Here is a 26,663-nt window from a genome sequence, read left to right on the forward strand (position 1 = left end):
AATTATATATATACTTATTCGCATTTGTGGTATCATAAAGCGGTCGGATACTACTTCGTCTCTCACTTCTACTCTGAAATGGAGGCTTTTATTTGATAAAGTCACCGGAAGCTGCTTTTTTTAATCGCTGCCGCACGGTTTGACGTCATTATGTTACCCTGGCCCGGCTAGCTGTCATATGCGTAACAGGGAAGGCATGACATGGAGCTAAATTTTCCCATCTGCAGTTATATATGCGGCCTGGCTTGTTAAATCGATCTAAGGAATTGTCAGTTATATGTACCAAGTTAGAGGCCTTTCCGTTTCGACTTCTCGAAAAAGCAGTAGCTCGCTAACCCGATAGCTACCTTCTAACTTAAGGTGAAGATAACCACTTGCATACTGAAAGCATGGCGTTAATCCTGTTTACAAGATCTCGGGCACCTTTAATGAAAACGTCTCGATCCCTAAAGAATGAATTCAGGAAAGGCAAAGGTAAGGTTTCTGTGTTGGTTTGTTACTGCCTAGCTTGCTGTTTACTCTGCCAGTGTTGACCAAATAACGCTAACAATTAGCTTGTTGATATTAGCATCTAGAAGGGTCCTTTACATAGGGTAGGTGGTCCTGGCCCCGGTTTCAGGAATAAACACCTGACTACTCATCACACTCCGGGCGCTCATTCATTCTTTTAAGCTACCGATTTGAAACGAGTCTGTAAGAATAAATTGTACCGAGAGTGTATCACAGCGATGGAAGTATCGGAGTGATACACTCTAAGCGAAGCGTAACCAAGGGTTTAGGTTATCTGAGGACAACCTGGCAATATAATTTTTTTAACTTGGTTATCTGAAGGCAACCTGGTTACACACTTACACACACACACACACACACACACACACACACACACACACACACACACACACACACACACACACACACACGTTTGAGCAGATGCTCGTTGCTATGGTACCCTAGTTCGCTAGTGAAAGAAGTAGGATCTGTGGATACATGAGACTATATTTCTGTTGTGTGTTATGATGATTTCACTTAGTTGATTCAAGTGTCTTGCTTTACTTTCACGATTGAGGCCAGTTTGTTTTAGCCTTGCTCAATATTTCACAACTTTGAAGCCGCAGAGTGATTTGGCAGATGAAAATAGCAAATAGTCAGTTTTATACAGCTGATTATGAGTAAAATCAGCATTGACTAGTTTTCTGTGGTTGATTAATTTGAGGTGGGTAATATGACGATTGCATTTTCTGTTTGGGATAGATTTTGCTATAATCGATTATGTCATTCTAGCTCTCCTTTTTTAATCTTTTTGAATATAAAATCCAAGGCATCGTGACTGTTTAGCTATAATGGATTTTTTTTTACAGTATAGAGGACACTAATGCCCCAATACTGCAATATGCAAAATGCAATGTCCCCTTAAAGTTGCAAGAAAAAAAACTGTGACCCCTTCAGAATTACCAGGACTTTTGTCATGATCAATTATGAAATGTGGTCTGATGTTTCTCCAAGTGAAATGATACACAAACACAGTCTGGCAAACTAATAACACACACACAGTTTAGCTTTCCCGTGTATTTCCATGAATAAACACTCAAGAGGCAGACTGGTGGACACAAGTGAACTTTTGACCTTTTAGTAGTAGCAACAACCTTCCTGTAGTTGGTGTTTCAGTTCATCAGCGTTTCTGGGATTTCTTGATTCAACTGCGAAATGTTGGCATTTGTCAATGTTTTGTCTGGTATTTCCAGGGAGCGTGGTCTCTGGTTTGTTGTAGAATAATAATCAGGTCCTAAAGCATTTTTTAAAGAAAGTTTGCAAAGAGATGTCTGCAGAGAGCACAGTGGACCGTCTGCTGCTGCAGTTTTAATCTCACATCCTCAAATCGCAGATGTTTCTAGCATACTGGTTTACTTCCTTTTCCCAGCCTGTGCTCTGTGATTCTAAACGTATTCAACAAAGACATGAAAAGTGCACCAATTAGTGTACTGAGACTTAGTCACATAGATGCTTCTAAAATAAGATATTTCATCTCACAAGTTTATAAATTAAAGAAATTCAATGTAATGAAATCGCTCTTAGGACTAATATAATATTAAAGGAATCATAGCAGCTGATATGTCTGTGTGCTTGTGGCTTTAAAGTTAATAGGTGTACCACAGCAGGCATTAGAGATGTTAAGGTGATGTTTTTTCTCATTGCACTGAGCCTGGGGGTATAAATAGATGAGAGGGTCATAATGGGGATTTGCCTGTCTGCGGTGGACTGACTGAGACTGTGCTCTTGGCTTTAGGCCCAGATTATCAGATAAATTGCTTTCCATGAAGAAAGGTCAGTGCCTTTTATAACCTCACCTGAGACAACTGATATTCCTGTCTAATCATGTGTGAAAATGAGTACAGGAGTATTCATGTAGTATGGTTGAATCTACGTATTAATAAGTAGAGTTCTGAAAATCTTTCAAGTTTAAGATCTGTAATAATAGTGACCTGGAGCTGCAGATTGAGCTTTCTGTCGTGCTGTGATGGCTGAGCATTAGGGGTGGGGGAAAAAATCGATACTGTGTAGTATCGTGATATTTTGTTTGCTAATAATGTATCGATACAGGGACAGCAGAAATCGATATTTTGTTACAAAAAAAGTTTTTGTGGACTGGAACTCTCTGACTTCAGAGCATGTTGATCAGCTCCTTTTTCTGAGCAAGAATCCTGACATTCCTTCACTGTCCAAATGTGTTTAACTTGTTTTTTGGCAGCAATAAACATGACAGTTTACTTATTTTAATTTAAGACATGTTTTATTTTAATTAAGTTTAAAACTTTTTTTATTTAATGTAAAATTATATTTTGTTTTAATTTACTTTCAAATTCTTCAGTTGCTGAATGGGCTGCATAGTTTTCATAAATTGCATAGTTCAGAATAGCTATAATTGTACCAGATGGTTGCATTCAGTTAAGTTGGACTAGACTGTAATACAAACCGTTCAGTTTGTCAACAATAAAACTGACTGAAATGAGAGAAAGACTGAGTGCGAGGCTTTGATATTAGATAAAATGAATATTGATAAAGTTTACCTTTATGTACAGAATCTGAATATCGCAAAATATTTAAAAAAAAATTGCAATAATATCGTATCGTGGGATGTATGGTGATCCCCACCTCTACTGAGCATTGACCAGCCTGCAGTCCTTTGTGACCGTCATAGACAAACATAGTGAGGTACACGTACACTGTTATTGATTTACACATTTACACAATGCCAGTGTTCATTATCTCTGCACTAGCATTCACTGTGATTGAATATTTACATTTTTGTGGGTACTGTATAATCAGAGGGTCGAGCATTTCAACTCTATGTTTCAAACTTCGGTTTTGTTTGCACACAGTCTGCTGTCGCTCTAAAGAACGACAGCAGACTCCTGTTTTCTAAATGTGCATTAAAAATTAGTTTAAGATTTGTTGGAGCATGGATCTTGCAGTTCTTCACAGCAGTTGTTGGATTGGTTGTCTCAGCAACATGTGCATAAAGTCTAACCTACTTGGGGGGGCCGGTGTATTCAGTGTAAACAAAATTAGATGGATGGACTTAAACAGTGTTGACTAACCATGGCTGTGGCCTTTTGGTGGGGGGAACCGGTTGGGATTGGTGCAATTTGTTTCTCTCTTGCTGCGCTTGTGTTGCTTCTATAGGATCTCTGTAAAGTTCTTATGTGTGTGAAAAGCTTTGTGGCCTCCCATTTGTCATCACTCCAATCAGAGTTTCTGGTCATGGTTTCTGGTATCGATATATTTGTTAATTCGCTAATTATCCTTTGGCTTTGAAGCTGAATGAGCCGGATCAATGTGGCCAGGATTAGTCTCTAAGCATCGTCCTTGAGGCGGTGATGTAAATCTTCTTATAGTTTCCCTGATTTTTCTTTTCGGACGATCCAGTTGGTAAACCAGTCAACCAATCAGTTGGCCTCACACCTTTTGATTGAACAAATCAATATTCAATATATTGTTATTCCCAGGTTATGGTTTCATGATTGGTTACTTTAGTGTAACATGTCCTAACATGTCCTAACTTCACCATATTCTATTCATTTTAACTAACAGCCCAGGCTTAATGAAGGTTTATTCCTACAGTTAATGCAGGAAAGCTTCTATCAGCAGTTTTCTTACTTCTGCTTTAATAAGGATTTTACAGTATGCAGCTATGCAACTGTCTGCGATCACATCACCACAAAAACAAAAATGAAAGGAAAAAGCAAATTATCTGAGAGTACACAATTTCATATCGTCATCATAAGTAAGAGAAACCTGGAATAGAAAGCTCTGTTTGTCTTTTTATTTCTTTCAACTAATTTTTGGAGAATGAATTTCATTGTATTTGCAGTGTTTGAATGCGAAACCAAAACCATAAAACCCCCAGGGGGATTCGAACACGGAAAAGACAGCAGTGCTGTGTAGCCTGGGGACATGCTGGAGAGTTGAGTTGTCCACTGTATTTCCAGGGTTTTCTCTCTGTGCTACTGTAGATGACCGCTAAGCCACAAAGGTGAAACTGTTCCAGTAAACTCTCTGTCCTCCTGGCTGCAGGCCACAGCCTCATGTTCAGCTGGGCCATGCTGGGCTCACTCCAGCCGGCCATGTGAGAGCTAGAAAAGGGGCGTGACCGAGCCCTCGGCTCTGGTGTGATTGGTTAGAAGTGTCTCACCACTCCACCTTCTAGCTGCATGCATATCACTGTAGTGGTCTGTGAACCCTGCTGTGGGCCTCGCTGAGGGTGTGAATAATTAGCCACCCAAGAAAGATCAGTGGAAAGATATTTACAGAAGACTGAGCGACTTCAAGGCGGTTCTGTACAGACAAATACATAAGAGCAGAATATTTAAAAACAAAACAAAACATGTGGCCATAGCAAAAACTAACTTTTTATGTATATACTAAAGCGTCCCCCCAAAATAATAAAAGGGCAACCTCAAGGTGAATTGACTTTTATGGGTATTCCTGAACAGGCGATTGCAAAGGACACAAAGTTTGATGATTGATGTTATTGCATGACTAGTTTTAAGCACAGTGTGTTTTTGCTAGTATGATTATCAGTTTATTAAGAAAATCTGCATAAATGCGTTGGAGCTGCAGATAACTGCCGATGAGCAGGTGCTGATTTGCTTCTGGGACGTTCATAAAACCAATATACACTGTGTGTGTGTGTGTGTGTGTGTGTGTGTGTGTGTCCGAAGGCTTTTTTTCCCCCCAAGGACACACCTGCTTTAATCGTATTTTCTTCTTTCTTACAGGGAAATTACAAGAGGGTTCCTATTTCAGCTGCACAGCCTTCACACTTTCCAGTCAAAAGTAAGGCAATTAAACCAAATGATCCAAAATGTGTTGTATGATATGCAAATTAAGATCTATCAGCATGTTCAGGTGAAATTCTATTTTAATTTTGTTTTTTTGTGCCTCCCTGTAAATTACACTCTATTCCTTTTTTATAGGAAGTCATCCATTTCAAATGCTGCTTTATATTTTGTCCAAGACTTGATATAAACTTTGGGTCCTGAAACTCTTTGCTCTGTGTCCTCAGACCTGATGGGCTCCGACTCGGCAGCTTGGCTCAGGTCTCTTCGTTCGGTCCTTCCTTGCCCGTGTCAGATGAATTTGTGGGTCCCTGTCAGAGCTCAGACACACAGCGGTGTCTGAGCGCTTTTGCGTCGGGCGCTTCCTCTTCAATGTACCCTGCGGTCGGAGTGGGGCCCCAATGGACGATAGTACGACCGCGAGATATCTCTGGTGTCAGGTGGATACATACCACGAGGAGGAGATGGGATGACTCCAAGGTGGAGAAGTCGCTGCGTTCGTTAAAGGATAAGAAGAAGCTGGAGGAAGGAGGGCCGGTGTACAGCCCGACACTGGACGCAGAGCCTGTCCGAAGGACGCTCCGACAGCGGGTTGTAGATGAAATCAAGCACTACTACCATGGCTTCAGGCTGCTTTGGATCGATACCACCATTGCTGGGCGGATGTTCTGGAGGGTGCTGAACGGACATCCTCTGTCTCGCCGTGAGAGGAGACAGGTGAGTGTTGCACAGTGTGGCTGCAAGACATTGTCATTTCTGTAGAAGCTACATTGTGGAGAGATTGTTACTGCTTTGGGTGCTGCCAGGCTTTGTCTGCTGCAGGGTCTGGTGCCGGTTGGGGTTTACATTTTTAAATTAGACATTTTTTTAATGTATCTGTCCCGAATTACAGATCCTGATTTAGTTTAATGGTAAGAAAGGGCAGCAAACATTTAATCTTTAATAGTTTTTCAGGAATGAATGTTCTTTTAAAACCTTGCAAAAGATTTCAGTGTGATCATTGGAAATAGTTTGAAAGTGGGCTCACTGACCTTTTTTTTTTTTTTTTTTTTTTCTTTTTCTTTTCTCAAACATTCACATAAAGCATGTAATTCTTTCGCGGTCATGCAGAAATGTAAAAACCTGCTGATTTCTGCTGGAATGAGCAGATTTAATGCCTGGAATGTATGCCATATGTCACAGATATGAGAAGACATTACCAAATCTATAAAAGTGAAGTGAAGATTACATTTGTACTACACAGTCATACCAGAATCCCAGTGCAGGCTATACTTTGATTCAGTTAGTGAACAAAAATGTAGGTGAAAGGAAGGGTTTTCCCTGGTGATTGCTCTCTCTGTCTCTGCACTGGTAACACACACACACCTCTGTGTGTGTGTGGGCTGCTGCAGTTTAGTTTCCAGCCCCTGAGGGTAAATATTTAAGCCTAAGATCTTTTTAATTTATACCAAACTCAGAGTAGCACAAAAGTGTGTTTATTAAATGAAAAATTGTTTGTAGAAGCTACAAGATCCAGCATTTCCACATTGAAATATGCCTTCTTTCTGTAGCCCAGAGCAAGAATTAATGCCAACCTCCAGTCAGCAAACAGTTTCCTTTTTTCACCTGGAACAAGCTTTAGCTTGTCTTTAACACAGTAATGTCAGTTTCAAGAATGTGAATTGAGCCCACTAACACAGCTAATGTAAGCTTATTTAGATAATGCTAAAAAGAGGCTCGTGTTTTAAAGGTTTCTCCTGCCTCATGATCAGGTGTATCAGTAGTAACAGAGCTACAGAGCTCAGGATCATTAACAGCAGAATATGAAGAAGCGTTCAAACGTTGCTCAGTAACAAGTAAATGAAAGTTTTTAGTGCTTCCAGTGAAAGGAAACGATTCTTTTTCTAGTCCGGCTCAGAGTTTCCACTGAGGATAACCGACGTGAGTTTAAGAGATCAGCGATGACTGAGCACCGATTCAAGCCTGACAGCTCAGACATCTTGTTCTATACCGTTTTATCCATAGCCTCTCAATCCTAATGGGATCAATTATGGAAACGGGCCGCACGCTGTGTTTACTCATCAGGCGCCGGGCAGATTGTGCCTTTTCATTAAAGCTCTTCAGGAAGAAGCTTTACCTCGCGTACCAGATTCATCCCATCTCTGCACTCAGCCTACATCTCTCATTTTGTTGTGACTTTCACAACAAATCCCTAACGCAGCTGTTGTTGATAAATTCTGTGCAACAGGACATGGTATTAAAAATATGATAAATTCGATTATTTACACAGTTTTGTTTTAATACAGAATATATTCCAGTTATTAAAATGACTTCACGAGTATACTGCATGAGAAATGTAGGATTTGTGTGAAGTAATGCAAATATTTCTGATGAGACAAGCTGCTCGGAATCCACGGCAGCGCGATTCGCTGTCTGGACTGAGGCCCGGTTCGGTAATCTGCCAAAGGTTCTGGCACACACAGGTGTCATTTCAAGGAAGGTGGGCAGGTCAGCTCAGTTCACACTTATGTACTGTTACCTCCAATCCAGCAGCACAGGATGGTGCAGATTTAGGTGACATAATTGGCGAGTTGCAAATGCTTCTTAGTGACTAATTTAGACTTCTGCAGGGAATCTTTGTAGAGCAACGTAGCCTACGCAAGTGGCCGACGGCGACCCAGCTCTTTGTTGCGGTCAGGCAAACGTATTTTCTTCAGGTTTTTCCACTCTGTGTATTCCCTCACGTTCAGTTTGATAGCTTTGGCTATGTTCCCCCAGGAATTTGCTGACATCCATGAAATGTGGTGATTGTTATTCTCTCACTGATTAATTCAAAAACGGGAATCAAACGTAGGCCAATCACAAAAGTTGCGGCCTGTGTTATGAGATGTGTTGATACATTTCCAGGGAGGTGCACATCGGGTAACAGCAGAGGCTATGTGGCAGGGTATTAGAGGGGTTTGTGGTTACAACACACCTAGACATAGATTTGATACAAAGGTATTAACTGTGTGATGTAATGAGATCTTGTCTGGGAATCCTTCCATGTTCTTATTTTAATATGTGGCCAAATTCACATTTCACTCACTGCTTTATGTCCAACTTAAAAGAAACCCTTAAACTGATACTTGGGAATCTGCCATTATACATTTATTTTAATTTTGTTGAAAATTTTGTTGAAATTTTGTTGAAAATTCCCATTTAAAAAAACGAAATGACCCATTTGCCTTGTTACACTTGATTGTAAATTCAGATGAAACTGTGATTCAGATTCATTGTTATTTGATTATTCGTGTTAAAGCGTGCAGGAGAAAGTTATGGACATGCAGAGATTTTACAGCCGTCGCTGCAGAGTCATTTTACGACATGTTTCTCAATATCCACTTACACAGAAGTTCAGTAGGGTGTGTCATTCTGTGAAATGATGTGATGTAACCTGTTTTACAAAACTCTTAAGTGAAGACCAATCTTTTTTTTTTAAAGTCGCTTCTTTAATATTCAAATTCAGAGATATGTATGCGTCATACACCATAACACTGAGCCCTACAGTATACACATTCATTAACTGACTTCATTGTGATTATGTTAAAGCAGCTGGGATATAAAGCCTCAGTGGAATGCTAATGGTCGCAGGTCAGTGCAGAGGATGACCGCAGCTTCCCCCCATTAAGCCCACACTATGACCCCATCTGCACCTTTTCAAATGGAGCAGGCTCCCTCAGAGTTCACGTCCCAAACCCGTCTACATGCCATTCATCTAACCTGGACTGGCTTTGCCTCCTTAATCTCCTCCTTTCATATTCCCTTACAATACCCAGGCCTCCCATTTAAGGCTCCCTCCATTTGAACGTGTCTCACCCCCTCCTCCCTTCTTTGATGTGGAACTCTGGGAGATGATATACATGTCAATGGGCCTGCAGACAAAGGCCTTTTCACTCGGGCTGGCCTAAATCCTTCACCCTACTGGCCCACTGACATGCAGGTGGGAAGAGCGGAGAAAGGAGGACTCGTGTTTTTGGCCTTTTCCCCTCTGTGCTGTTTCTGTAGACGGTTCGCTGGAATTGTGTCCTGGATGGTCAGCGAGCCACGTTTGGACAGCCGTACAATGAAGTCAGCCAGTGTTGGCCAAGTGCTTCTGTGCTCTCGGGATTGTTCGGGTCTGCGCTGAACAAATGTGCTTCCTGTTGGATCAAATGGACAGTTTTAGAGCCTTGTGAGGCCAAATGTTCCCTTTGCTCTATGGCTCCATGCAAATACTGTGTGAGTGGACGGGGGATGTATAGAGGTGGGCTTGGAAGTGCTGACTTTTGAAACTTATTAGAGGGGCGATTGTAAGGAGAGAATAAAAGATGAAATCAACATTTTCACACAGTTTGTGCATTGCTGCTGCCCTCTGCTGGTGGCAGATATGAACTACAATGGTGGGAATGAATGGCACTTTTTTTTCCTGTACCCTCCATGTTTTAAAAAAAAAAAGAAAAGAAAGAAAAATCTTTAAAAAATATGAGAGCACTTTAAAAACACATCAAATCTCAATGGTAAAAAAATCATGCATGCATCATTGCAGCAACACAAAATGATACTATGGGCTCCCACGTGGATCCTAATGAGACAACGGCTCTTTTGAAAATCCAAACGGGAGTGCTAACATAGTCTCACTTAAAGATTCCATCAGTTTACACAGATCTGTCCCATTTGCTGATATTATTTCCTTTTTTAAATTTCCTTTCAGTTTCTCAGAACATGTGCTGATGTCTTCAGACTTCTTCCTTTCCTGGTGTTTATCATCGTTCCCTTCATGGAGTTCCTGCTTCCTGTAGCTCTGAAACTCTTCCCCAACATGCTGCCGTCCACCTTTGAGACACAGACAAAGAAGGTAAGTAGAAATGGGTGGTTGATTATTTATTTATTGTATTTATTTTTAGCTCCACGATGCTGGGTTTGCTAAATATTGTGATTGGAACTGTATGTCATATGTAGTTGTATTATTCAGGAATATTATACATGTACTTAAGTTGTTATTTAGATGGTTATCTAATCTAGACTATGACAGTAACAGTCTTAAATAGCCCTATATGACATTTTTATCACTTTGACCAATCTGTTGAGCTTGACCAGGTCTTGACTTGATATTTTAAGTCTTTATAAAGTAGTTTCTATATGTTGGCAATAGAAACCACTGGTAAGGATCACAGTGTCTAAGTTATGAGACAATTTTCCCCTAATAAATCATTAGTTGACAGTGAACACCTGGGTGGATGTGAGCTACCTCTACAAAGTTTTATCACAATCCATTCAAAACTTTTCAAGCTTGTTCACAGACGGTAAAACCCACACTTACAAAAACATGACCTCCTTGGTGGAGGTAACCTGCGTTCTGTCCTGTGTGATAAAGAAAACTTTTCTTTTAGAAGCTGGTTCCAGTCATCAAAATTGTATTTGACAAAAAAACGTTTGAAACAGTTTGTCTGCTGTGGATTCAACTATCCGTTCCAGCCTTGAACGCAAGCGGACTGTAGAGATTCAGACTGTGTTGGTCCTCATATGTCTCACCATCAGTGCTAACATCATTTGAGTGGGATTTACTGTAGTGCTTTTAAGCAAACTGAATTTGTAACCTCTTGCTTTTTAGGAGGAGAGGTTGAAAAAGGAGCTGAGGGTCAAACTGGAGATGGCCAAGTTCTTGCAGGACACCATTGAGGAGATCGCTCTGAGGAATAAGGCAGCAAAAGGCGACGTGACGGAGGAATTCTCCACCTTCTTCCAAAAGGTCTGCTTTCTAACACCGAGCAGTGTGAAATGAGGAGAATAAAAAGCTCATTGCTGCTCTCTGGTGGTGAAAATATTAATTTATTTTTATTTAAAACAGAGTTGTGACCAGTTGATTACCATTAAGAGCGTTTATAGTGGAAATTTAAGTATTTCTTCTGTATTTTCTTGTTACTACATGCTTTCACTGACTATATTCATTTCATGGATTATTCTTTGCACGGGAGAACAGCAGTACATCTTTTGCATGTAAACCTGGTCTCATTTAAACTTTTTACAAGCCCTGATCTTCTCATTACTATAGATCCGGGACTCTGGGGAGCGTCCCAGTAATGAGCAGATCATAAAGTTCTCCAAACTGTTTGAGGACGAGCTGACGCTGGACAACCTGACTCGACCTCAGCTCGTGGCGCTCTGTCGTCTCCTGGAGCTCCAGTCAATTGGGACCAACAACTTCCTCCGCTTCCAGCTCATTATGAAGCTGAGGGCCATCCGCGCAGACGACAAGGTACGAATCTCTGTGGTTAAAAGGAAAAATAAACCTGTTGTTTTATGTCTGAGCACACGGCAGCACCCGGGTGAATGCAGCGACACTGGCCGCTGACTCTGTGTGACCTCTTCTCTGTGTTTATCAGCTGATAGCAGAGGAGGGGGTGGAAAGCCTGAATGTGAACGAAGTGCAGGCAGCGTGTCGTGTCAGAGGGATGAGATCTCTGGGAGTCACAGAAGAACGACTAAGAGAACAACTCGGCCAGGTAACGACAACAGCAGACAGATGGGGGCATTTTTCATTATTCACTGTAAAAATAAAGTAGAGGTTTGACCGTCTGGAGACTTCAGGAATGGCATCAGGGGTGAAACTCTTAAGATGTATGTTTGAGTGCATATTTGTAATAACCTCTGTAATGTTGTGTTTGACTCTGGTAGTGGTTGGAGCTGCATCTCAACCAGCAGATCCCCACCTCTCTGCTGCTTTTGTCTCGAGCCATGTACCTCCCAGATACCCTGTCTCCTGCAGACCAGCTGAAAACCACGCTGCAAACACTTCCTGAAATGGTGGTATGTAAACAGTACAGAGCTGGGATATAAAGTTGCAGGCAGTACTTTAAGCTCAACACGCAGCCTCGGTCAATACTGGAATACAGGCGAATATCCTGCCCTCTGCTTGCTTTTCCAGACCAAAGAGGCCCAGTTAATGGCGGCGGAGTTGGAGCTCTCCAAAGTGGATAACAAGACCAAACTGGAGACCATGCTTCAGGAGGAGGCAGCCATACGGCAGGACAACAAGGACCGAGAGATGGAGAGGCTGGCTGATGCTGCAGAGAAGGCTGCCAGGGTACTGACTCTGTATGATGTCTGTTCAGTGTTTAGGCCAGGTGCTATTTAAGTCTTTGATACCAGTGCCAACAAACTGACAGACTTTATGAGCCAGTTTAAGATAAAGTTATTATTACCAAAAGACCTTAAAAGAGTCTGACCAAGCCTTAGAGGCCATGCTTTTGCTACACAGTCGTGAGTTTTCAGGTAGAATGATGTGCTCTTTGTTTTTCATTGAAGCTTCAGCTTAGAGAAATCAAAAGGTTTCTGTAATATTCCACATGATTGGATTAACTCTAAATCTGCAACTTTCTCACAAGAAAAACTAACTGCCTAACCCTAACTACTGCAACAAGGACACATCTCCCTTAAAGCTGAAGGCTTCCTGCAGTCGTTTGCAGTGTTGTTTCTATAGGTGTTGCTATAGGGTTTGAACCATGCTCTGTTTTCTGCAGGAGGGTGAACCAGAGCTTCAAGCAGAGAGGATGAAGCGCAGTGAGGCCGAGCCAGCTTCATCTAAAGCCGAAAAGGCAGCCGATTCAGAGACACTGAAGGACACCGCACCCATTATAGAGGGACTCAAGGTAAAGTTAGTAATAGATGATAACATTTATTTTATTTATTCTGTTACATGTTTAATATTTTTATGCATTTATATAATATTTGACTTAAAGTCAGAATTCTAATAAAGCTTTTCAGTTTAACCCTCTAAACCTGCCTCATGTGCTGCACACATCCAGTTTTCTACTACACGTAATATCATGTTGTATAGTTTCCTTTACCTGGAGCTTTAATTTCAGACAACAGAAGAGATTTGCATTGATTGTATCATATCCTGATGTTGTTGTTTTTTTTTTCACTCACTTGTTGCTGCCTTTTCATTCTGTACCATGCAGTTTGAGCAGTGGCAGAGGTTTCTGCGTTTCCAGGTTGGCTTTATTAACACCTCCTCCCAAATGATCCCTGATACTTGTTCTATCCCTGAACCTATGGTGTCTGGTCTTCCTCTGAGCAGATCCAGATGTGGGTTAAACAGCACTAGCATGTTTTTTCCCCAAGACTGAGAACATAATCAGAGTTAGAGGAAGTACTGTCCATATTCACGACAACATTGATGCTGACATAAACCAGTAACTGCTTAGTGCTTGCAGATGAGAGCAACAACAGTGTAGCGAGGGCAGGTTCAGCTTTGGGATGAAAATCGTACAGATTCCAGTTTCAGACCTGTTATAAAGACTCGGAGGAAGTTGTATTTTCTGAATGTGAAATTTATTTTTTCTTTTCTTTTAAAAAAAAATTTAAAACAGCAAATACAAACGTCCATATATTTAGGCCAAATTGCGCTAATAACCTGTGGTGAGTATTTGTCTGCACTTTCTAACTTATAAAAATTCCCACTCATTACTTTTATTTTTGAAATTTCTTAAAGAGATGCTGTTTGGCCCACGTCTACACGGACCTCCCCTCGTCAGTCCTTCAAGCCGTGTAACATTTCCATCCTTAACTAAAAACCTTTGTAGTGCCACAGTTGTTTTTTTATGTGGAGTATCCCACTATGCCTGCCAGTTTCCCTCTTTTACCACTTATATTTAGTTGTTTTAGGGTTTGTTTTGTATCAAATCCACATGTTATACGTGCTAAGTGAAGACAGTGTTTGACCTGGTTCATGTAGTGGTATACACCCATCTTGCTCCCATCTACCACGTGGCTGTGGTAATAATTCACAATCTAAAAAAGTAACTTTTTTGTGAACTTCAGATTAGGTTGTCTTGATTTAAAAGAACATATGTTTATATTTTCTTCTTTTCTTTTTTTTTTTTAATAACTTCCAGGCAGAGGAGATCACCAAGGAAGAGATTGACCTGCTGAGTGATGCCTGCTCAAAGCTGAAGGAGCAGAAGAAACTGCTGACTCTGGAGAAAGAGGAGCTGGAAGAGCTGAAGGATGATGTCCAGGAGTACAATGAGGTGCCTTATTTTGGCTTCAATGGACAAATTTAATGATTTATTGCCAATCAGGCCTAATTTTTTTTAAGCAGTTTTACCTTAATTTGTAATGCTCGAACTTCTTTGGCTTGTTTTATGTGGTTGTTTCGGCGTTTTTTTTGTGTGTGCAAAATTTGCATCTGTGCCCTGTTTTCCAGGATCTGGAGGAGATAAAAAAGGAGCTCTCCAAGACTGGTCAGGAGAAGGCCATAGAGGAGTCAAAGGCCAGCCAGCGGCTTTCTAAGAGGGTGAACCGTATGATCGGTCGCATTGACAAGATCATCCTGGAGCTGGAGAAGGACAAGGTCATCCTGGATGGACAGATGGACAGTGGATCCACCCCACCTGTTGGGTAAGAAAACAGCAGCCATAACAGCTTCAGTGAGAGAAGCTGCCGTATAGCATTAGACAGAATTGGATCTGTCACGTGTAACTGCTTTCACTGGGGGACTCTTTGATTTCAGGGAACTTGGCGTCATGATAGTTTTGCCCTGCAGATGAATAATTCAACATCTAAGAAATTTATTTACCTGCTTTGTTACTAAGCACCCATTTTAAATTCCGGCTTAATGCCGAAGTTCAAAATAACAATTTTACTAATGACTAATACTTATGTTTTTTCAGTTTATTTATTTTGTTTCTATAATTGTTTTTCATTTTGGTGTCTTATTGTGCAGAACGCTCCCTCAGTCTTGTCCTCAGACGCCTCTACATGCTTTTACATGGTGGGCCACATACAGCCCACTTTGATCTTGATCCACGGTGTCTATTTTTTATTTTTTGTTACAGTAAACTCACTGTAAAAATCCAAAATTTCTATAGTACATAGTGAAAATGGTAACTTTGTGTCATTTCATGTTCATCTATCTCTGATTTACTGTAGTGTAGTATGAATGGCAGGGGGCGTGGTCTATATTAGTAGAAAATGCCGCAAAACTTGTGAAAATACAGTTAAACGTCCAAAATTTACCCCTCCCTTCACATTTTCCAGAGACCAGGGCCAGATTGGCGTCTTTGGTGGGCCGATTACATTTGACACCCTTGCTCTACATCATTAGTTCAGCCAGTATAGACTGGCAGCTGTGACACTTGCGTCAAATAACAACCATCCTGTTCCCTTTGACACATTTTGTCTTTCATTCAAATTCTTCTTGCTAACCTGAGTGCTAGCTTAATGCGCTACCTGAGTAAGCTAACACCTTGGTCACTGGCTCACATCTTCCTAACAGACTAGACTTTGCCATAGAGTTAGGCTTTGGAGCGTGTTAGCTGCCACCTCGTACCTAGCACAATAGCTAGCTGGCCAAGCTAATTGCATTATTGCCACATGGCTCAGTAGCATAAGCGCTAACCACTACACTAGCCAGATCACTCTAGCTCTCACCACAGCTGCCTGACCCAGTTTATCTATTTTAGGTTGCTCAGGTAGGCTGAATGAATGAGAAATGATTTAATTTGTTTTTAAAAAAGAGGGCTGCCCCTGCTGGAGTGTTGATAGAAGCTTCTAAGGACAATGCTGACCGAGCGTTCCCCACAGTGAGACGCCTCAATCGTATTAACAGCCAACCGGGCTTATGAAATGAATAACTTTAAGTTATTTATTCCCACTTGTGGTTTGGTTAAACAGATAAATCATAGTAAAATGTTATTTTACCATTCTATAGAAAGACTATAAGTCTTTCAGCTCTTCATCACTCTTTGAATATTTTATATTCAGAGCAAACAAAAGCTCTTGATACAACACAAAGATTGGCTACTGACATCTGTATCTATCCTTTTATATGCAAAATATCAGTTAGCGAGGCTAAAGTGATCAATGTGCTCCAACTGCTGTTGAACTAGACCGCTCTGATGGTTTTGCAGCTGCATGTGTGTGCTAGTCTGTAAAAGCCATGAAGCTTTTGAAAGTGAAGGATCCACAAGCAACCTTTTAATGAAGAGCGCCGTTCGCGTTGGCTTGTGACTGCATAGACAGACTCACTGTTAGCATATATCTGATGGGATAGAGTACATCTTTCCTGTTTGTAAAAGTTAAACAAGTTGATTTTAGTAGAGTCCGCATCAGTTAAATCAAGCTAAACAAATTAAGCTGCACAGTCTGGCCTTTAGTACTTTGATCTTCTTCAGATTACATTTCCTTGATTTTTAAAGCAACACTTGTAACATGTTTATACTTTATATCAGCAGGTAAACACAATGACAACAGGATGAAAACATCAAAATGTTGCTTATGGATCATTGACCCAAATGCTTCATGACATGTATCAGTGTATCTAACATAGCTTGTCTTTGTAATTGATAACTTTATCATCTTCATTGTCATCATCACCATCTTCATCATCATCATCATTAGTGTTACTGTAAAATGGTGGTGGAGATAACAAAGGGAACAAAAGGTTTCCCCCCCTCAAAAGTGAATAATACCTTTTTAATGTCGTTTTCAGTCGTTTTGACTAAATTGAGTCCCTAATTCATTTGAAATTTTACAGATTATTCTTTGCTAAATATAGCGGTGCCAAGAGGTAAGCAAAACTGGGGTAAACCGCCATTTGCTTGCTTGTAACATGCTAGCATGGTTTTTCAGATGCTGAAACGGTGCAATAAAGGATCAAACACTGCTCTCATCTTATTCTCAGCTTCCATTTCTGCTCGCTACATGTGGTTGCTGTGCTTCAGACGTGCTAAATGTTGTTTTTTTTGTTTTCTTTTTTAACCTATTTAATGAATTAAATCACATTTAATTAAAATAAAATGATTGGAAATGTTTGATGTTTGTTCAGACTGTACGAAAGTCTCCGAAATCTTAAAAAAAAGGATGTATTGGACATTATTTGGCATGTAAGCTTCTGTTTCTATCATAGGGCAGCTTAAAGAAATTAGTTTAAAACAAATATGCTGCATTCAGCATGAATAAATGCGTTTAACTAAATCAAATTCAATTAATCCTGCCGTTATGACAAATTGCACCAAATTTTTTTGATTGGTGTGTTTTTTTTTTTGCTGATTTTTTTGGGAACCTTGAATGCAGCCTGTTGACCCTAGACTTCTCCACCACATTTTACGTCCCGTCAAACCTGGTAACCGTTTCCTGTATACAGTCTGTTCTATACCTTTAGGGAGAACCTGGTCAGCATCGACGAGCTCATCAACATCATGCGACAGATCCAGAACATTCCCGAGCACAAGCTGCAGAGCATCGCCGAGGCTCTCGACGACAACAAGGACGGGAAGATTGACATCGACGACGTCATCAAAGTGAGTTGATCTGCTATGAGGAACATTGTTAGGGATGGGAAATGATAAGAATTTAGCAATTTCGATTTCATTATCAATATCATATCAATAATATTACATACATGCAAAATGCTGAGTGCTCAAATGTTTGTGCATGTTGGAGGTATGTCCCGTCTTTGTTGTGATCAGTGTTCATTACTCAAAAAGTAATTATTGCACAGAACACTTTTCTTTAAAGTAATGCAGTGCGATACTGAACCACACCCAGGTTAAAGACACTCGTTACGTTCATGTCATGTTACTCTGTAAAATGATCTGAAACTGTCTCATAATTACTATTTAACAATATAAGCCTGCAGGCTAGAGTTCCAGATCCTAGTATAAACACAAAGCCAACAACACAAATACAAGATTAAAACCAACACAAAGAGACTTTAAAGCGATCGTCACGGTGATTCTACTGTAGACACATGAACAGGTAGAAACGGAGACTGCAGCCTGAATGCTCATCACTTTGTTACCTGTTGAAGTTCAGCAGCGGCTGATTTCACTTATTCATATAGCACATTTAAAAACAGAAAGTTTGCCCAAAGTGCTGTACAGAAACAAAGGGGTAAGAAAACAAGATAAAAAAAACACTGACACTCACATAAACGCATAATAAACATATCAACTCACACCAGTCTAAACGCTATAGAAAAAAGGTGAGTTTTCAAAATTTAAAAACAGGAAGCAAAGATGCCGGTCTAATATTTAAAGGCAGCGTATTCTAAAGTTTTGGAGCCATAATTGAAAAGGCTCGTTCTCCTCCATGTTTTAGCCTAGATTTTGGGACAACCAACAGCAGCTGGTCGGCTGACCTAAGGGTCCGGGAATATAAGGCTGAAGTAACTGGGAAAGGTATGGGGGGAGCAAGACCATTTATAAACCAGCGTTAGGAATTAATTCTGTCATGAACAGGAAGCCAGTGGAGAGAGGACAGTTCATGCCAGTTAAGAGGCGGGCAGCAGCATTTTGAACTGAAGACGTGCAAGAGATCCTTGGCTGACTCCAATATACAGTGCTTACAGTAGTCGAGCCGAGTTGAAATAAAAGCATGTGTTGGTAAAGTTGGTCCAACACTTTCTAATCATACAGGAGCAGTTTGTTGACAAACTGCATTTTTCAGCATTATCTAACACAGTGTAAGAACAACTGTACAGTACTCTGTTTTGGTAACTATTGTCCAGGATGTAAATATGTAAAAATTTTGTGTGTTTCTGTTCTGTGTCCTGTTTTTTGTTTTTTGTTTTTTCCTGCTGTTACAACCAAATTTCCCCATGTGGGACAATTAAAGGATTCTATTCTATTCCAAGCTAAATTGCTAAGAGATTATTGAATTAGCATTTTGGATCCATGGCCAGGTACAGTGGGGCAAAAAAGTATTTAGTCAGCCACCGATTGTGCAAGTTCCCCCACCTAAAATGATGACAGAGGTCAGTAATTTGCACCAGAGGTACACTTCAACTGTGAGAGCCAGAATGTGAAAAAAAAATCCATGAATCCACATGGTAGGATTTGTAAAGAATTTATTCGTAAATCAGGGTGGAAAATAAGTATTTGGTCAATAACAAAAATACAACTCAATACTTTGTAACATAACCTTTGTTGGCAATAACAGAGGTCCAACGTTTACTATAGGTCTTTACCAGGTTTGCACACACAGTAGCTGGTATTTTGGCCCATTCCTCCATGCAGATCTTCTCGAGAGCAGTGATGTTTTGGGGCTGTCGCCGAGCAACACGGACTTTCAACTCCCGCCACAGATTTTCTATGGGGTTGAGGTCTGGAGACTGGCTAGGCCACTCCAGGACTTTCAAATGCTTCTTACGGAGCCACTCCTTTGTTGCCCGGGCGGTGTGTTTTGGATCATTGTCATGTTGGAAGACCCAGCCTCGTTTCATCTTCAAAGTTCTCACTGATGGAAGGAGGTTTTGGCTCAAAATCTCACGATACATGGCCCCATTCATTCTGTCCTTAACACGGATCAGTCGTCCTGTCCCCTTGGCAGAAAAACAGCCCCATAGCATGATGTTTCCACCCCCATGCTTCACAGTAGGTATGGTGTTCTTGGGATGCAACTCAGTATTCTTCTTCCTCCAAACACGACGAGTTGAGTTTATACCAAAAAGTTCTACTTTGGTTTCATCTGACCACATGACATTCTCCCAATCCTCTGCTGTATCATCCATGTGCTCTCTGGCAAACTTCAGACGGGCCTGGACATGCACTGGCTTCAGCAGCGGAACACGTCTGGCACTGCGGGATTTGATTCCCTGCCGTTGTAGTGTGTTACTGATGGTGACCTTTGTTACTTTGGTCCCAGCTCTCTGCAGGTCATTCACCAGGTCCCCCCGTGTGGTTCTGGGATCTTTGCTCACCGTTCTCATGATCATTTTGACCCCACGGGATGAGATCTTGCGTGGAGCCCCAGATCGAGGGAGATCATCAGTGGTCCTGTATGTCTTCCATTTTCTGATGATTGCTCCCACAGTTGATTTTTTCACACCAAGCTGCTTGCCTATTGTAGATTCACTCTTCCCAGTCTGGTGCAGGTCTACAATACTTTTCCTGGTGTCCTTCGAAAGCTCTTTGGTCTTGGCCATGGCGGAGTTTGGAGTCTGACTGTTTGAGGCTGTGGACAGGTGTCTTTTATACAGATGATGAGTTCAAACAGGTGCCATTCATACAGGTAATGAGTGGGGGACAGAAAAGCATCTTACAGAAGACGTTACAGGTCTGTGAGAGCCAGAGATTTTCCTTGTTTGAGGTGACCAAATACTTATTTTCCACCCTGATTTACGAATAAATTCTTTACAAATCCTACCATGTGGATTCATGGATTTTTTTTTCACATTCTGTCTCTCACAGTTGAAGTGTACCTCTGGTGCAAATTACTGACCTCTGTCATCATTTTAAGTGGGGGAACTTGCACAATCGGTGGCTGACTAAATACTTTTTTGCCCCACTGTAACTCCCTGATCAGTCCTTAAGCGCAGGTGTGATCGACTTTGATCACTGGCAGGAGGAAAATGGGTCATCATCGATCCGAATTTGGCCTTGGAGCTGCTATCCAGCATGCCACAAGGAACTGCAGTTTTTATAAAAAATAAACAAACAAACAAAAAAGATTAATCTGATTCATAAATTATACCAACCTCTAGTGGCCATTTGAAGAACTGCACTCTTTGGTATCTACTGTTGGCTTGATTTTTCAGCGCCTGCAGTTTCTGTTTGGAGGGATTTTATTTTATTTTTAACATCACTGTGGTCATGTTGCCAACTTGACTGCCAAATACATGTGTTTTATACACCGTTTTTACTTTTGCTTTTAAAAAACATACCACAGTCTTAATGTGTTTCTAGAGGTTTGATATGCTTTAAAATGAACAAACTCAAAGAGTCTCGCTTGTTAAAAACATTTCAAATGTATGGCATGTTTATGTTTAACCTAAAATATCTCCAGCCCATTTCATCATACAAGCCTTTAAAAGATGTAATGGAAACTAATGGGAGGCTATAAACCAGGACAGAATGGAGGCGTCCAAAATAGTGTCAACACACAAAAACATAGTATCCTGTAATTTCTACATCCAAAATACTTCGCTTTGTTTGAGTCTCACCAAAACATTCTGGTCTTTCCCATAAGTACAATAGCGCTTTATAAGCATCATCAAAAGTTGAGGGTATTGTTATGTGCATGTATATCCTCCACGTGTCTTCAATTGTCTTCTATTCTGTGGTTTTAAACAAAAAATGTTTGTTTTTTTTCAGGTAGTGGAACTGATCGACAAGGAGGACATCGACATCTCCACCTCACAGGTGGCCGACATCATGGTGATGCTTCAGAAAGAGGAGAAGCTGATGGGGAAGGAAAAGGCCAAAGAGAAGGCAGAGAAGGAACAGGCAGCCACACTCAAAAGTTAACTCATTTTGCTTCAGAGACACGAGTGTTTGTAAAAAATGAGCACTCTCCATTGTGACTGGTATCTGGTCATAGAGGACTCTGGACACCAGGTTGATCTGGAGAGGTCGAGAACCGCAAGGTAACAGCTGCCTTCTTCTGAAAATGTCATTCTGCTACAAATTGAGCTCCTAAAAATAAAAAATAAGAAATCTTCAGAGAAGGCTTGTTGCCTTTTAAAATGTACAAATTCAACAAGAAACTAAATTTCTGTCATGTTAAAAAATTAAGTAAGATGTGTGGTAGTTTTACTTCAGTATTTATCAGTGCAGGGAGCACAGTGACATGGAATTGAAAGCTAATCGGAAAAATGGTTTGGGAAATGTGTTATCAGACGTGTTATTTAAAGTTGTAGGTGAACCGTCTTGCCTTTCAGTTCGTTCATGTCATCATCTCGGAGAAATGAGCGATCATTTCCGAACTTTGCACAGTCAACATTGTCATTTCTGTCATTCCGCTCACTTTATTTCCTCTTATATTTTATTTAATCACCTCATACCTGTTTGTAAAGTTTTTTTAAGTTGTACTTGGGCAGGTAGCTTATCGCTGGCTATAACGGTGGCTGCAACCAAAGATGTTATTGGTATTGGAAACAACACAAAAATACTCAAAACATGTTGAAATTACAGGTTAAAAACAATCCATTTTAAAAAGGGGCTTCTAGCGATTATATGCTAAAAACTATTTAGGTTTTTCTTAGATAGGACATCAAACTTTTTCCATGAAAACCAAAACTATAGTACTGCAATTTCTTTACATTTTGCACTCACAAATGGGGAAAAAGTACATTTAGTGCAGCTCTTCATAGATCTTCACTCGTAGCTCTTTATTTAATGCCAAAGTTGCACTGAGATGCATTAATAGCACATTCGAGGTACTCCTAAAGTCATCAGACAAAACAGCAAAGATGGATTTAAACTGTGTAGGATCAGTGTAGGGACAGAAGCCACCAATTAAATGCGTCTGATGCTGCTGTGACAAGTCAGTTGGGCTGTCCCCGAATGGTCCTTCGTTGGGTTCGTGTTCGCCCTTCAGTTTGGATATTGAGATGCTGTTGTTGTTGTAGCGTTTTAGCAGCTATGATGTTTTGCTTGTTCGCTCTCTCAGAGCAGCCTTCGTTATCCGTCGCTAAGGCTTTAAATGTTCCTTGTTGATTTCTACCGAAGCACGCAAACCCAACAAACGATACTGGGGACGGCAAAGTTTAGGAAAGTAAGAGATTCATTTTGCAGTAATTAGTCTGGAAATCGTCCGCTCAGGCGATAGATGAGTTCATGAGTTGTGTCGTAGTTGTCATCGTTTAAATGCAAAGTGGCCTTCTTATCACACAAATTTTATGGTTCTTATAACACTGCATATTTATTTCTGAGGATTTTTAAGAATTTAACGGAGTTGTGACGTTTTCGATTTGCATAATAATTTAATTCTGAACAAATTTGGATGAATTTAAAATTTTAGTCCTGTCTTTTTTTTCCTTTTTTGTTCTTTGCACTGTAGCCATGAATGTACGTAGTATGTAAACAAGATTCCTCAGGGCTGTGTGATGATTTTAGATGATTAAATATGTCCTGCTACCTATCCACATATCCCATTCTGTGTTCACACTGCATCAGCTTTTCAATGAAATTTTAAACAATGCTAACTGCACATTTCGATCAGGGGTGCAGTTAATTATTATTTTGCTTATTGGTGCTTCCTAAAAACTTAAAATAGAGTGAGGAAAATGCCCCCTAGAAGACTCCAACCTCATGTTTCCAGTTCGCTAATCCCTCTAATAAATGAATGGAAAACAAATATGTATAATAATGACATTTGATTCCCTAACCATTAATGGTGCTGACAGTATTTGATAAATATTTTTTTTCTGTCTAATTATCATTATTATGCAGCATTTTGAAGACACGTTGACATTTCTGACATCTAAATGATGTGAAATGTAATCTTAATGAACTGATTCATGGGGGAAAAGGGATCAAATAGAAGAATTTCAGACAGATGTATCTAATAACCTCAGATAAAAACTCTTGGTAGTGATGAAATCCAAAAATCTGATTGCTTCTTTGACCGCTGGTGAATTTCTCACATAACTGGCTTCCTGTCCAGCCACACGCGGGTGCCGCGTGAACCCACCGTAACGCCTCCAGCCGCCTCTGTCTGATGAGCTGACCTAGTTTACGGTCTTTGCCGCCGCTCTGGTGTTCCTCCTGCATAATCAGAGAAGAACTCGGGTGTAAACGAGGGTGACGGAGTGGTACTTAAGATAATGCTGAGTGGACAACGCTTCATTTAATCCATTCCCAGAATCCGCCGTCCTACACGTGGAAGTTTAAGAGCTTGTTCATCTTCCATCGGGCATCGTCCCAGCTCGCATCCAGTGCTGCCTGGCGGAGCAAAGGCTCTGCTTCGCCTGGGACCAGTCAGACTGATGGGTGCGGGGTAAACACTCGTCCCATACATGGGCCAAAGCCAGCTCCACTAGAGGGTTGTGTTTAGGTTAGAGACGCTCCGGCGGGACATGGCACGCCGTGCGCTGCATAAATCCGCAGCCAGTGTAAACACTTTAAAAGAACGTTGTGACAACGTCTCGTTTACACTCGGCAGGAGAGCGTGGTGTTTGTGTCACCCCTCCCGCCTGACAAGGGTGAACTCTGAGGAGCACTTTGTATATCAGCACGACTGGCCCTGTTTGGGACAGAGGGTCAAAGGTCAGAGAAGGGGAAAGAGACTAATACCAGAGTGTAAGACTGATGGAGATCAATACACAGGGTTCCTGTGCAGGTCCAGAAAGGGTTGAAATCGACAGGGACCTTTAATGCGTTGCAGTCATTGCTGAAATGCAGATTGATGTCAGTAATGTGCAGTTGCACAGAGCGCTCCTGGGAGCTTATTTTTTACCTTTAACATGATTTTTGCCATGTTTTACTAAATGCACGGAGCTTCAGTTTAGCCAAAGACACCCGACTAGTCAACAAGCAGATAATCAGCCACTTTTCCCTTTCTTTTGATGTGCAAACAGCTAAAAACAAACTGGTTCCACCTTCACCAGTGGGAAGATTTGATCATATTCTTTATACTCAATTGGAGCAAACTGGATATCTACCAGTCTAGCCAACTCTAAAATTCCAAGATGATGGAAAAGGGTGAAAAAATACATCTCAAAACCTACATATTACCACAAAATGATTGCAATATATGAAAGCTGGTCAAAACTTCAAATAAATTCAAGAAAACTCAAACTTCCCTCAAACTAACACTTCCCCAAATGATTGTATGTCCTTGTCTGTGGCTGCTGTGCTGTTTAAACTGCAGTCTTTGAGAAAGAAGGAGGTGTAGAGATACAGTTGACAGCGAAAGCAGTTTGACTCGAGGCTTGTGTCAGCAAATTTTCATTGCCAACCAGGCCGAGGCTCATTTCTTACCTTTTATTCCTTCATTTAGTTCCCTCATGATATTTTAGAAGAAAGTGACTCAGGAGAAATAAAAAGGTGAGCCGATTTTTAGCACACTGTCACTAACGTTGACTGTTCTCTGCACAGTATTGCCACAGTGTAAATGCACTATTCGTTTTTTTTTAAGCAGTTGGTATGTGTTGACTGGCCGTCTCTGTGTGAATGTCTACAATACAAACCGTCCTCTCAGACTCCTGCTCAGTTGTGGGTGTTGGGTTTAGAAGAACAAACGCTTAAAGGACAATTTTTTTCTTTTCTCCCATTTTGAGGTGGAAGAAGTGGCTTCAGCTTGTTAGCAGTATGCTGTAAATCTTTAATTTAAAGTCATCCGAGCTGATGAACTGGGAAGCCGACCTTAAACCTTAATGACTGAACGCTTGCTCTTTAGCCTAAGCTGATTCCACCAGTTTAGTTTTTCTTGTCAATTTCTGACAAAAATCTACATATTTTGTGCTATCAGGTAGAGTAGCTAAAAAGCATTGTGGACTTGGCTTCTTTTGATGATATAATCGTATTACTCTTCCTGTTTGGGGTTTGATGAGCTTGTAGTAACACCTCCCCCCACTTCTTTTTTTGCACCAGTCTTTTTTTTAATTATTAGCGATATGCTGCTTTTTGTAAATTATAATCGAGTTTTCTCTTGTGCTGGATGTAAGAGTACAGTCTGTGTAAAGAGGGAAAGGGCAGCTGAAATGGGTAAAGCAGTGGGGATGTGCTCTGTCTGTATTTTCGGTTAAAAAGTAGAAAACGTGTTTCACTATATTTTAAATCATAGTGCAGCCAGACCCATTAACCCGGTAAAGACTGAACCTTGAAGTAGTTGCCAGAAACTTCTGGTATAAGGGTTAGGGTTGTAATAAAGCTAAACTCGCATATGAGTTTTAATTTGTATCAATCATGAATTTATTTAAGTTTTTTGGGTGGAAAAAAATCGCACTGATGATGTCGAGGGTTAAAAATTGTTCTAAAGCTGTGTTCAAGAAGAAGGCGGAGTGCCTCCCCTTTTAAGATCAAACTTTATTGATAATTTATTGATATTGATATTGCTTTGGGATCGTTTGTGTCCGAAACGGCAATCTTTCAGCACAGACTCTAACTGAGGATGCCAAGGCAAATTCACAGCTTTGTCACCTCCAAAATGCACTTTGGCTTCTTTCTGAACACACAGACACACAAAAAAACCAAGTCCAAAATTCATCTTCGATGTGTTTTAAAGCATCAGAAAGGCCACAATCTGCTTACACGATATTAAACCTCAGAGAGGGGAAAAAAACAAAACCCAAAGAACTTTATGAAATCTAGTTGTAAAAAAGAAAACCAAATAAAAAAGACAGAAATCAGAGACGTTGCAGTGTAAAATCTTACCCGGTGACACGGTGTTTTTGATATGTTAAAGATAATCCACGTATAGCCTGCTGCAGTTTGCTTGAAAACATTTCTGTTATTTATTTATTGAATCAAAGTTTCCTTTTTTTCACGACTGGGTATTTGATTTTAGTTGAATTTCAAATGTATGACAACACTTTGTAACTGAGATCTTGTGTTTATGTAAAGAATGAATCACAAGTTTTGAATAAATTATGATTTCTCA

General features: G+C 40.5%; 1 protein-coding gene across 4 annotated transcripts; it reads left to right on the forward strand.

The window, feature by feature from the left end:
- Window positions 1–119: 119 nt before the first annotated feature.
- Window positions 120–26,663, forward strand: letm1 (leucine zipper-EF-hand containing transmembrane protein 1). 4 transcript variants are annotated; one of them, XM_086273737.1, is made up of 15 exons: window positions 120–474; window positions 5,277–5,334; window positions 5,564–6,053; window positions 10,048–10,191; window positions 10,948–11,085; window positions 11,389–11,592; window positions 11,720–11,839; window positions 12,012–12,143; window positions 12,262–12,420; window positions 12,857–12,985; window positions 13,298–13,330; window positions 14,234–14,368; window positions 14,545–14,738; window positions 17,485–17,641; window positions 21,434–26,663. In XM_086273737.1, the coding sequence occupies exons 1-15, from the start codon at window positions 390–392 to the stop codon at window positions 21,584–21,586; spliced, it is 2,331 nt and encodes a 776-aa protein (XP_086129863.1). In that variant the 5' UTR covers window positions 120–389; the 3' UTR covers window positions 21,587–26,663. The 4 variants fall into 4 exon arrangements, with proteins under 4 accessions (XP_086129863.1, XP_086129864.1, XP_086129865.1 ...); XM_086273738.1 differs by having other exon boundaries at window positions 17,503–17,641; XM_086273739.1 differs by lacking the exon at window positions 13,298–13,330.

The sequence above is a fragment of the Aulonocara sp. 'chitande type north' Nkhata Bay genome, linkage group LG19, assembly GCF_057382095.1.
Source record: "Aulonocara sp. 'chitande type north' Nkhata Bay isolate Kocher_YH1m ecotype deep benthic linkage group LG19, A_spYH_male_GT1.1, whole genome shotgun sequence".
Taxonomy (NCBI): domain Eukaryota; kingdom Metazoa; phylum Chordata; class Actinopteri; order Cichliformes; family Cichlidae; genus Aulonocara; species Aulonocara sp. 'chitande type north' Nkhata Bay.

Excerpts from the sequence above, each read along its gene's own strand:
- letm1 (XM_086273737.1), top strand. The coding sequence starts at position 390 with ATGGCGTTAATCCTGTTTACAAGATCTCGGGCACCTTTAATGAAAACG. Across the intron at positions 11,086-11,388 it reads TCTCCACCTTCTTCCAAAAG|ATCCGGGACTCTGGGGAGCG; the intron begins GTCTGCTTTCTA and ends TCATTACTATAG. Across the intron at positions 14,369-14,544 it reads ATGTCCAGGAGTACAATGAG|GATCTGGAGGAGATAAAAAA; the intron begins GTGCCTTATTTT and ends CCTGTTTTCCAG.